The 12528-nt window shown below is 39.2% G+C and overlaps 1 protein-coding gene across 1 annotated transcript in view; it reads left to right on the plus strand.

Moving 5' to 3' along the window:
- cdon (cell adhesion associated, oncogene regulated) overlaps positions 1–12528 on the plus strand; it is a 65500-nt gene that overhangs the window by 38959 nt on the left and 14013 nt on the right. The window contains exons 8-12 of the mRNA XM_052152986.1: positions 6140–6420; positions 7640–7814; positions 8111–8224; positions 8748–8954; positions 10781–10962. Of these exons, the coding sequence (XP_052008946.1) occupies positions 6140–6420; positions 7640–7814; positions 8111–8224; positions 8748–8954; positions 10781–10962 (959 nt within the window). The remainder of the gene's footprint in view (positions 1–6139; positions 6421–7639; positions 7815–8110; positions 8225–8747; positions 8955–10780; positions 10963–12528) is intronic.

Genomic DNA, 12528 nt, shown 5'->3' on the forward strand with positions numbered 1-12528 from the left:
AGATATCATCTTTTGAGTTAATGAAAATATTTTTAGAGCGTGCAACAGCAGCGTGTCACGCCACTTTTCACCTGTTCTGTTGTGATGATGAGCTCGCTGCACCAACAACAAACCCAGTGCGACAGAGTCGTGAACAAATTACTATTTTGAACCGGATCTTTTTCTGAGGTGATGCACCCTATATCTTCTAGAAGAAGGATACTATTATTGTGTGGTAAGCATTTTATAAAAGTAATAAGGCACTCGGGGCTCTGCCATATTGTGTATATAGTCATAGATGAAGGGATTGCTGGCACTCTGCTTAGCTCTTCAGGTATGACTATATTCACAAATATAGCACAGCTTCATACCTTATTGCTTAAATATTACTCTCCTCCCATGTGACCTTTGTCATGTCAGCCAAAAAGAAAAGTAATTTCAGAGGTGGAACAAGTTATGACATTTTGATGAAACATTAAAAAAAGGAATGGTTTGTTTTTTTCTTTACAATAACTATAATAATACCAGGAACATTTATTAGGAAAGGAAATAGGTTTAATTTCATGTTGTCTATAGATTTATATAGTATTCTACCGCAACGGAGCAGCAGAAAATACAGGTTTACAGTATGGTTAAGTGTTAGGACAGTATATCTTTCTAAAGAGTTTAGAAGCTTGGCTGGAGAAGGGAGCGGGAGGATTGGGGGGTACTTGGCTGGCAATAAGAAAGCTGTGAGAGTGAGCTTTGTGCGTGCTGCTGGGAAAAAGTTCTTGGACAGTGGAATGTAAGGAGTAACTACACAAAGTTATGATGATGAACAGACCACCCAGCTGTCAACATCACACACATCCAGCCCTATATTTATTAACACACACACACACACACACAGCCTCTCCCTGCCCTCCTTTGGGGCTATTCCTCAGCCTTGCTCTCTGTCTCCAAACATGATTGATAAGCCTAGAGATATGCAGACTTCACAATAGATAAAACATGTCAGAGGTCTTTTCCAAATGTTGGCTCACGTCTTTTATTCTGGCTCGGCTACAGGGGTGATTTATTTTGCACTGATAAAATGCAGGTCAGTTTAAAAGCAGTGTTGGTTATGTTTAGCAGTAAGATTAGAGTTAGATTCGTGGTCTGTAGGCCACTGGAAAGAGAAAAAAACATTAGACGATCAGATCTGAGCCTGAGAAAACACATCATGGATTTAATGCTTTAGCTTTATCAGATTATAATGACTGGCCTTGTATTTTTTAAAGACCCCATGAAATGGCTTTATGAGCACAGTTTATAATGTTGCCATTGACCATTGATATTGCTAGTAAGATCCTATTTAAAAAAAATAAAAAATGTAATTACATCTTTATGTACAGAATGATCCTACTTCCCTCTTCTAAGGTCGTAATTACGAGTGTGTTATGTTCAAGTGCTGTGTTGTCAGAAAGAAAAGGAAACGTCAGTTTCATTCTTTGCATATTTCTTGGGGAACTTGTATTTTGCCATTGTAATATGTGTTAGCCAGCTTGCCTTGTTGATGATAATATAATTTTGGTCAAATACATGCTATTTTCTATATGAAAAATTTACAATATGCCTCAAATGGGTACTGATATACATAAATGTATATGACAGAAACCATGAGAGATAACAAGCCTTACTAAAAACTAAACTAGCCACAAATTTGCCACTCATTACTTTCACTTGCAGACGTTTGCCAGAGGTTTTCACCTCTTCGCCGGTAGTGGTGAACATCCGGCAAACCTTTGGCAACAATGAACAATTTGCCAAAAGTTTGCCGCAAAGCTCATTTACATGTGAAAATTATCAGTGCCGAATTTGCGGCAAGTTTGCAGCAAATTTTCCAGGATCTCACGATTTTCGCAAGGGCAGCCCATACAAAAAAAAACTAAACTTGCTGCAAACTTGCCATTTTCTACTCGTTAGTTTCACATGCAAATGAGCTTGTAATTCACCGCAAATGTTTGCCAGATGTTTGCAGCTCTTCACCGCTGGTAGTGAACCTCCGGCCAACTTTTGGCAACAATGGGCAATTTGTTACCACAAAGCTCATTTGCATATGAAAATGATCAGTGGAAAATTTGCATCAAACTTGCCATGAACTCTCGATTTTTGTAAAGGAGGTAGCTGCATTTAGAAAAATAAATAAAACCTTTCATTCACTACAGAAATCCTGTCCTCCACCATGTGGAAAGTTTATGTCACCTCACAACTCAGAAACTCAAAATTATCTCATTGAATTAAACTTATACTTGAGGGACTGTTCATATGCAACTTCCAAGTAGGAAATTCATATTTACGATAATTCCGATTCCGAAGGCAGCTTGAGTCAACAATATTTTGGCCGTTTTCCCAGTAGAGAAAGACCGAACATTTTAAACGTGCACAGTAAATATCAAATTTTGTCAACTTTTAGGAGTACACTAGCATATGGATGGCCACAAAGCTAAAATATTTGGACTTAAAGCCCCTTAAGTAAAATTCTGATTCAGGGGGTCTTTTTAGGTGAGAACTCCAAGCCCATGATCAGTGGGTGAGTCTAAATGATACAGGCCCCAAACACGGTCTGGTACGACTTTTGCATGTGCAAATATCAATTAGGATGCTTTCACACAAGCACTTTTGGTGCGCACCCTTGGTTGAATGACATCAAAGCTTGGTTTGTTTGGATAATGTGAACGCTGTTTTCCAAACTCAGGAGCGCACCCGCAAACCACACCCGAGTCCACTTAAAAAGTTGGTCTGGGGTATGGCTCATGTGCACTCCAGTTCCAGAACTCCAGGTTCGCTGCTGATATGAACGCAATCGTACCAAATCACGAAAGTGAACCACATGTGATGACATATCATTTACATATAATAACGCAATAACAATTATTGTGCTATAATGCATAACTGCTATTATATATGTTGTTCTGTGCATGGTAAGTTTTCGTGATAAATCCAAAGAGACAACTTTAATACTTCACTTAACACAGTAAGGTCTTCACGAGTTGTTAACTAGTTACAGTGGTAAACAGCTGCTGCTTGTACTCATGTTGTTGACGTAATCGGACCACGGTTTGGACACAAATAATATGATGTGAACAGAGACCAGCGGGGGCAGCAGAAGAGGGAGGAAACAAGCTCTGATTCAGTCCTAGCAATTGAACCAATTGTGAAAGTATGCTTACATTGTCTTGAGAAAATGTAAAAGTCGAGTTCTATATATAAATAATTTAAAATGCCTGGTGTATGACCATGGCTTATCCATAAAGCTCACGGTGAAGCTCAAACAGTTATTGTCAAAGAGATATTGGTCTGGGAGGTGGGTATGTGAGCTGGTGTAGGGCTCTGATTCTCTCCGGTATTTTAATGGCTGTTGGGTGGAATGTGTGGAGGCTGGCGGCAGGCCCAGTTTGAGCTCTAGTGTTACTGGCTCTGGGCTGTTTGTTTTGTAAGGTAAACCAGTGACACACACACACACACACACACACACACACACACACACACACACACACACACACACACACACACACACACACACACACACACACAATAACAGGCCCAAGAACCAGCAAAAAAAAACCTCACATCTCAAACAACTGCTTTTCAGCTGTTTTGCTGGCTTGATAAATCAGCCAACCCATTCTTCCTCTGCTGTGATGTGGATATTGTAACACACAGAGCATGGTCACCTGCAAACACACCTGAATTTACATGCATTTTTTACACAGAATTTACCTCCTTGTCATCCAATAGAAGTTCACATAAATTATGTTTGACCAATTGACTACCATGTGTCAGATTTCTCCTATATATATATATATATATATATATATATATATATATATATATATATATATATAGGAAACAAATACTTTAATAGTTCACTTAACACAGTAAGGTCTCGAGTTGTTAACTAGTTACAGTGGTGGCTCAGCGGTTCAAGCCCCAGCACCGCCAAGATACCACTGCTGGGCCCTTGAGCAAGGCCCTTGACCCTATCTGCTCCACGGGCACTGTTTCATGGCTAACACTGTGCTCTGACCCCAGCTTAGTTGGGATATATGAAAACAACTGCATTTCATTGGCTCTGTACCTGTACTCTGCACAATGACAATAAAGTTGAATCTTAATCTTAATGACATTACCTAATATTGCGTTGGTCCCCCTCGTGCTGCCAAAACAGCACCAACACGCATCTCAGAATAGCATTCTGAGATGATAATCTTCTCACCACAATTGTACAGAGTGGTTATCTGAGTTACTGTAGACTTTGTCAGTTTGAACCAGTCTGGCCATTCTCTATTGACCTCTCATCAACAAGGCGTTTCCATCAGCAGAACTGCCACTCACTGGATGTTCTGAGTAAATTCTAGAGACTGTTGTGTGTGAAAATCTCAGGAGATCAGCAGTTACATAAATACTCAAACCAGCCCATCTGACACCAACAATCATCCATGTGATTGTCTAATTAGCCAATCACGTGGCTGCAGTGCATAAAATCATGCAGATACGGGTCAGGAGCTTCAGTTAAAGTTCACATCAACAATCAGAATGGGGAAACATTTTGATCTCAGTGATTTGAACCGTGGCATGATTGTTGGTGCTTTATTATACAGTATACTGCTGTGCAGCTCCCTGCATTTGTTTTTATGTTGATTGAAAAAAGTCAGATTGCATTGTAAAAATGTTTTGCCTTCCTCATTGGCAGTCAGAGTAGTAATGGCTGCGTTTAATTTATTCCAATAATACTATAAGTAATATATAGTGGTAGTGTATATATAGTAGTATATAATAGTGTATATATATATATATATATATATATATATATATATATATATATATATATATATATATATATATATATATATATATATATATATATTAGGTCTGTCAATCGATTACAATTTTTAATCAAATGAATTACATGGTGTAAATATTTGCTGAGAAACCCCTCATATAACAATAATTCAATATATAATGATGAAATAATTATACATAGTTATCTTTAAATATTAAAAAATGATATATAAAAAATATTCAGATAATTAAAGTACATTACATTCTTGTGGCAGAAGAGTTCATCATTGATAAGACAATACAAAAAGTGGCTTTAGAATACAATGTATTGTTTACTACCATATTATTGAACAGAAGTCAATCATTGACACACAGTTCATAGCAATCCATTACACAAGTGAATTTGTCAATCAGTTGGAGATTTATTATGAGGGCTTGTTTAAGAGCCCGTCAATTTACACCTGCGTCAGATATGCTTGTGTAGCATCTCGGGTGCGTTCCGTCATGAACATAAATGTTTAGGTCACTGTGTCAAGTTAAATATAGTTTAATACTTAATCTTTAAATACATCTTGAGATCTCTTAGTTCGCATTTGCACTCCAAGTGTTTTGAACACAAGAACGTAAGGCATGTTTGTGTTGCTCTGCCTACTGAAGTGTTTTCTTCACTGTATAAACTGTGCATTGCCATACAGCTAAAGTGCCACTTACTGCCCTCTGGAGTAAACAGGTGGTACTACAAGCTTGCATTTCTCATGAATCTTCCTTATTACGGTCCGTATTACGGAGCATTGCTATTAATTGCGAATTTTTTGTAAAATTAATCACACAGAATTAACGTGTTAAATCGACAGTCCTGATAAATACATATATATATAAAAAAGAAAATTCAGAATGAAATAATTACTGCATTAACCTAAAAAATTTATATATTTTTTTTGCTGCAAAAACTCATTAAAATGATGCTAGGATGTTGTGGGTGGTTGCTAGGATGTTATGTGGTCGTGAGGGTTTATTTGGGGTGTTGCTATATGGTTGTTAGGGTGTTCTGGGTCATTGCTAGGTGCTAAGTTCAAATGTTTCCCTAAGTTTCCAATATAATTACATACACAATTCCAGCTTGCTAATATACAATTTTTGTCCAATCACTTAGAAAAGTAATAGCACACATCTCCTCAACAAGCCATACCATTTTAGGTATCATTCATGTCTGTAGCACAAATGGTATAGGATTAGTTACACTTCATGTAACTCTTAGTGTTATTTTTTTATTTTTATTTTTTATAATTATGGCAAATATCAATAAAATTAAAATAAAAGTGGAAGATTTGCAGCCAAATCTGTTCTTTTTTGACAGAACCCCAGTCAAGTTCCATGTTTGGCGTTCCCATGGAGACACTGCCATCCGTACACCCTATCCAGAGTGATGAGGGTGATGAACTCCTTTTGCTGGGGGAGGAGGAGCTTGGGGACACCGTAGGACCACCCACTGAGAGAATCAGCGACAAACCCACACCTGAGGCCCCAATCATAATAAGCCCACCTCAAACGCACAAACCCAACACATATGATCTGGAGTGGCGAGCAGGTCGAGACTGGGGCATCCCTATTAATGCCTACTTCGTAAAATACCGTAAGGTAAGATATCGTCAAATATGGTTATGGATTTTTCCATTATTCATGTTTTACTGATTTACTTTTTAAAGGTAATGTGGGCAATTATTTTGATGTGGGTAGACAACATATATATATATATATATATATATATATATATATATATATATATATACAAGCCATTTATAGGTTGATTTCACCTTTTAAGTGGCATAAGGAAAATATTCTTACTTCGATGAAAGACTGCACTTTACTCTGCCCTCTTTTTTTCCCCTGATGTTAGTTATCAGATCAGATTTATAGTTATTAGATTTGAGAATGAGCAAATACTCATAACAACGCCCAGTGACTGTAAAAGTCAGTGCTAACACAATCCAGTAGTCTCTGCCAACTGAGAGCATTTTGGTAAGAAGTTGGTCATTTCCTCTTTAAAAGCCCATGTTTTATTCAATAATAAACTCCCCTGGCTAATAAAACTCCACTGGTTCTTTTCAAGATTGTATTGGCAGTGTTTGTCACATTGGCTCAGGAAAAAGTGACACAGCTTGCGCTCTCAGGAATAGTTGGGCGGGTTTAACTTTTGTCATGATTCAGAGTTGGAGAAAAAGAAAGAGATTCACTGTTCTTTGTTAGATTGGACGTGCAGTATGTGTGAAATTTTCCATCCCAAAAGTCAAAGTCAGAATGTGAGGGTTGATTCGGTACACCTGTGTGCATGAGATCACAGCCTGTATAGATACGGTAATGTCAAATGCACGCTACAAAACTGAAGGTTGGTGCCTTGCTCTCATTTAAAGACTCACAGTTTGTTGTGTTCTGTTGTGTTGGAGCATACTTTCCGTAACTAATGGCAGACCAGGTGTGTCAATTTCAGGGTCATTCTCCACCCTGACTGTAGTTACGATCCAGAAATTCAGTTTGCACAACCATTCATGCACATAGAGAACATGTCAAGAAACAACTGGGAAGAATGGCTAATTTCCACACTAATTAGCACAGAATGTGAAATACATTTAAAGAGATGAGAAAATTGATGAGATAGTGGTTGGGAAGATTTGAGCAGCTTGTTTTGTTTTGTTTTTTGGCCTTAGTATCTGCAACTAGCAACAGTGTGTCAACAAGCATGTGATCTGAGGCGTTTTATCGCAGACTTAAAACATGAAACGGGCGACAAGCTTGATTCGTGTAGTGAGCACTTGACTGAAGACTGTCTCCTGACTGTGTGCGCTGTATGTCTCTGTAGGTGGTTGACTTGGGGAACGTGGTGGGGAACTGGCACACTGTGCGAGTACCAGGCAGTGAGAAGTCTCTGCCCCTGTCTGAGCTGGAGCCGTCCAGCCTGTATGAAGTTCTGATGGTGGCCCGCAGTGCTGCAGGAGAGGGCCAGCCCGCCATGCTCACTTTCCGCACTGGCAAGGGTAAGAACGCAGCTTTAGGAGTCATGCAGATGGATACACTTGTAAACTTGAAAAATGTATTAATAATCTGTCATTAATTACTTATTTTACTACATTTTGAAGTATATCTGAGGCCGAGCTGAACGTTTACTGTCAAACTCCAAAAACAATCTATCCTCAGGGTTTAATAGCTTTGAAAATTAAAGCAACCATCTGATCATAATGTTTTTCCATCTCAACAGAGTACTTGCCAGAACTTACTAACTTCATTATGAATCAAATCATAACCTTTTTCTCCCTCTCTTTCTCTCTCTCAGAGAGGGCCTCCCCCAATAAGAACCCCTCCAAGGCCCCATTTGTGTCTATTCCAGAAAAAGCACTGGAGGATAAAACCACTAATACATATTATGGAGTGGTTATACATGATAGAGGTAAGAGGACGGCCCCATGACATTACTACACCTTAAGGGCCTGTATTTTGCTTACTAATGTTCACTGATATACAGTGTCTCCAAAAATGACAGTCAGACATGTCTGGGTCTATATGTCCAAATACGTTTGGGACCACTGCACAAATGTGCTTACATGAAATGTATTTCTGGATTTAGAGTGTGAAAAAACAACTCCGATGTGTGTAAATCCTAATTGGCTTAGGCCCACTCTTTATTTGTTGCATAAATTTCTCTCTCTCTATCTTTCTCTTCTTGCGTCTCTGTGTCAATGGCTCAGAGCCTATTCAGTAAGTATTTCAACTGACTCATTGCATGCTGTTGGTCTGTTGTGTGTTCATTTATTTGATTTTGGTCTGCTCTTTTAGTCTTTCAGTGATCAATGTTGAGGTTACAGCTTGCACTTGACATGAAAGCTGCTGTATATTTTAGGAAACGGAGTAATCAGAGTTTGGTTTAGAGTTGGGTTTTGTAAACCTCTGATTGGTGGGTTTCTCTCTTTAAGTTCCTGAGGCCCCAGACCGCCCAACTATTTCTATGGCAACCGAAAGTTCAGTCTATGTCACATGGATCCCTCGAGCCAACGGCGGCTCCCCGATCACAGCCTTTCGTGTGGAGTATAGGAAGCAGGGACGGAGTGGTGACTGGATCATTGCCGCCGATAACATCTCACCCCTTAAACTGTCGGTGGAAGTGCGCAACCTGGAATCAGGTGAGGTTACAATGTGAGGGAATATCCCAATTGTGATTTCCAAGACTGTGAACATCATGGACATTTTATAAAATTGTAAAAAAAAAAAAAATGGAAATCTCTTTTTTAGTTATGCTCAGCTCTAAAATATTTCATTGGATAGAAATTGCTCTTAACCTCCTGAGACCTTGCATCCACATGTGTGGACATTATGCTTTGGCTATGCATAAATAATTGTATTTAAACTGACTGATCTCAGTTCAGGAGACCCTAGGCTGGGTTAAAAAATGGTTAAACCTTCGACGCACTGAGTCATGTGACAAAACAACATGGTGCTGATCTCAGCTGAGTTTGTCTTTGGGAGAAACAGCAACAAAACCACATCTGGAAAGAAGCATCATTAAGTTTTACATTAAAACCAGTTTGAGTCAAAAGAGTTGAGTCTCTAGTTTCATCTGATATGCCATTAAAAAGTGTCAGCGATTTACCGCAAAGTGGTACACTGTTAAACACAATGGCCACGTACGTTAGACTAATTTTCTTTCAAATATCCTGTATTCGGGGGCCTGGGAAGCTCAGCAATTAAAGACGCTGACTACCACACCTTGAGTTGCAAGTTTGAATCCAGGGTGTGCTGAGTTACTCCAGTCAGGCTTCCTAAGCAACCAATTGGCCTGGTTTCTAGGTCGGGTAGAGTCACGTTGGGTTAACCTCCTCGTGGTCGCTATAATGTGGTTCTTGCTCTCGGTGGGGTGTGTGGCGAGTTGTGCGTGGATGCCACAGAGAATAGCGTTAAGCCTCCACACGAGCTAGGTCTCTGTGGTAACGCTTTCAACAAGCCACGTGATAAGATGCGCGGATTGACTGTCTCGGACGCGGAGGCAACTGAGGTTTGTCCTCTGCTACCCAGATTGAGGTGAGTCACTATGCCACCATGAGGACTTAAAGCACATTGAGAATTTGGCATGCCAAATTGTGATGAAAAAGGGAGAAAATCTAAAAAAAAAAACAAATCCTATATTTACTGCGCATTATCCCATTGAGAGTCGATGGATGCATCCAAAACCTGGAGAATGTTGCTTTCAGAGACTGTATACGGAGTAAAAACGGATGAAAATAAGGTGTATTTCAAACTGTTCTGAGACCAGTGCAGACATACAGCACAATGAAGGTTAAGTCATTTCCTGATTGGGTAATTAGCAACGGAGCATCCCATAGCTTTCCTATGCAGCCTAGTTCACTACTAACATCTGGTCTGTTCAAGTTCAGTTTCAGTCTGCAGATGATGTTTGGACCACTCAACATGTTTGGCAGACATTGGACAATCGTAATCAGAACATAGATTCAGAATCTTTTTGAATCTATGGCAGTTGGATGGCAGTGATTGGATGATGCTGGCTATTACTTTGAATCAGAATTATTTATGTAATGTCTGTAATGTCTCAAAAACATGAATAACCAGAAATCCTAGAAACATAATAATCTATTTGAAAAAATAAACAAATCTGACTTTCTATAGCTTGGTATAATTTAAACTTTCACAACTTAGTCCCGCTGTCCACATATGTGGACATACATTTTTTTATTATAATTTTTTTTTGCATGTTTTTTGGGGCTACTAGTTACAAATCAAAAAGGTAAATGGAAAATGCACACAGCAGTCATGCTCTGGTCTCAGGAGATAAAATATCTAGTAATCTTATTACTAATTCAAATTCATTGTTTGAAAGGTGTAGGAACTGTGTTACACACAAATACAGTCATTGACATTTCTTAAAAAATATTTTATCAAGATAGAAATGCATGTATTTCATTTTCTGTAGATCTTATAAATGTTTTCATGACAGGTTCTACATACCGTTTCCGAGTCATTGCCATGAATAACTACGGTGAAAGTCCCACCAGCACCACCTCCAGGCCGTACCAGGTCTCTCTATCAAATCCACCTGTCTCGAACCGGCCAGTTGCTGGCCCCCACATCTCTTCCACCGATGCTGTCAGCGATACTCAGATCATGCTCCGCTGGACTGTGAGTACACTGCGTTACACATTAACTGCCAATTAACCTCAAATTTATTAAATACATAATCTATCTGTTTCGAACCCTGGTGAGTTGCCTACATAGACAGTGTTTTAAGGCACATAGGCATGACCCAAAGACTGTTTTAAATAGTAGGCAGCAAAATATGCTCCCTTAAAAAATACCTTCTTTTGCCAAAACTTTAAGGCAGCATCACATGTGTCCATGTAGAAGGGAATACCATGAGTAATAACAGTGAGTATTGACGCTGAATACCACCCCTGGAGTCATGAGTTCTAATCCAGGGTGTGCTGAGTGACTCAGGTTACCTAAGCAACCAAATTGGACCGGTTGCTAGGGAGGGTAGAGTCACATGGAGTAACCTCCTTGTGGTCGCGATTAGTGGTTCTCGCTCTCAATGGGGTGCCTTGGTAAGTTGTGAGTGGATTGCGGAGAGTATCATGAGCCTCCAAATGCTGTGAGTCTTCGCGGTGTCATGCACAGCGAGCCACATGATAAGATACGTTGATTGAATGTCTCAGAAGCAGAGGCAACTGAGACTTGTCCTCCGCCACCCGGAATGTGGTGAGTAATTGGGCATTCCAAATGGGGAGAAAAGGGGATAAATTATGAGCGTTAATTAAATCTTTTGTGCGCTTTGTGTGATGTGCATGACTGACTGTTAAGATTTGCAAGAGTTTTATCAGTCACTTATAAGGTTCCATGTTGGTTAGGATGCTGCCTTAGAAGGTAGCTGTCTATATAGACAGAAGACAGTGAGGCAGCTCAAAAGGTTTTGGAACAGAGATTCTGTCATGCACCCAATAAGTCATCACTGGATAAACTGAGTTTTGCTGTGCTTCCATGCTTCTGCTTGTGTATTATTAGCACATTCATCTTGAAAAGGGGCTCGCCACTTGTACAAACAAATGTTGTTTCTGTTTCTGGCCTGTTGAAGGAATAACAATGAGCCTCACATTAACAGCTCAGAGGCTGGAGTACTAGTGTGTTTGTGTTTTAATGTTTTAAACGTATGCCTTTTACATCTAATGGCCATTTTAATAATACTCACATTTCAAGTTTAATTTGTAAATGAGAGTGTAAAAAGTGCCAGAACTAGCCACATAACAAGCTCACTCACAACTCACCTCCCCTTATTGGTCTTCTCTGTGGTGTCAGTGGTGCCAAGCATCTATTGGCATGTTAAGCAAGAGTGTGTATTTGCAATTTTCAAGATACTTTGTGTTGTTGGTTTAATGTGGGAGTGGCTCCTGAGAGCCATCACAAAATGCTCAATTAGACCACTAATTTGCACACTAGCCTCGCTAATATTGTGAAACATGTTGAAAACCAACTTGAGGACATTAGATGTGGTCTTCGCTATTTGAAAGGCTTGTAAATCATGTTTTGCTTTAAATCCAATAATGTCAACAAGTTTATGGTAAGGTTAGAATTAAGTTTATGGTTGGGGTTTAGAAAAGATAATCACATCCATAGAAAAACCATTGTTTATATGCGTCTAATTAATAGATAACTTGTATGTGTAAGTGTTTTCAGTACAGATTAAGAGGCCTT

This window comes from Xyrauchen texanus, chromosome 21, assembly GCF_025860055.1.
Source record: "Xyrauchen texanus isolate HMW12.3.18 chromosome 21, RBS_HiC_50CHRs, whole genome shotgun sequence".
Lineage (NCBI taxonomy): Eukaryota > Metazoa > Chordata > Actinopteri > Cypriniformes > Catostomidae > Xyrauchen > Xyrauchen texanus.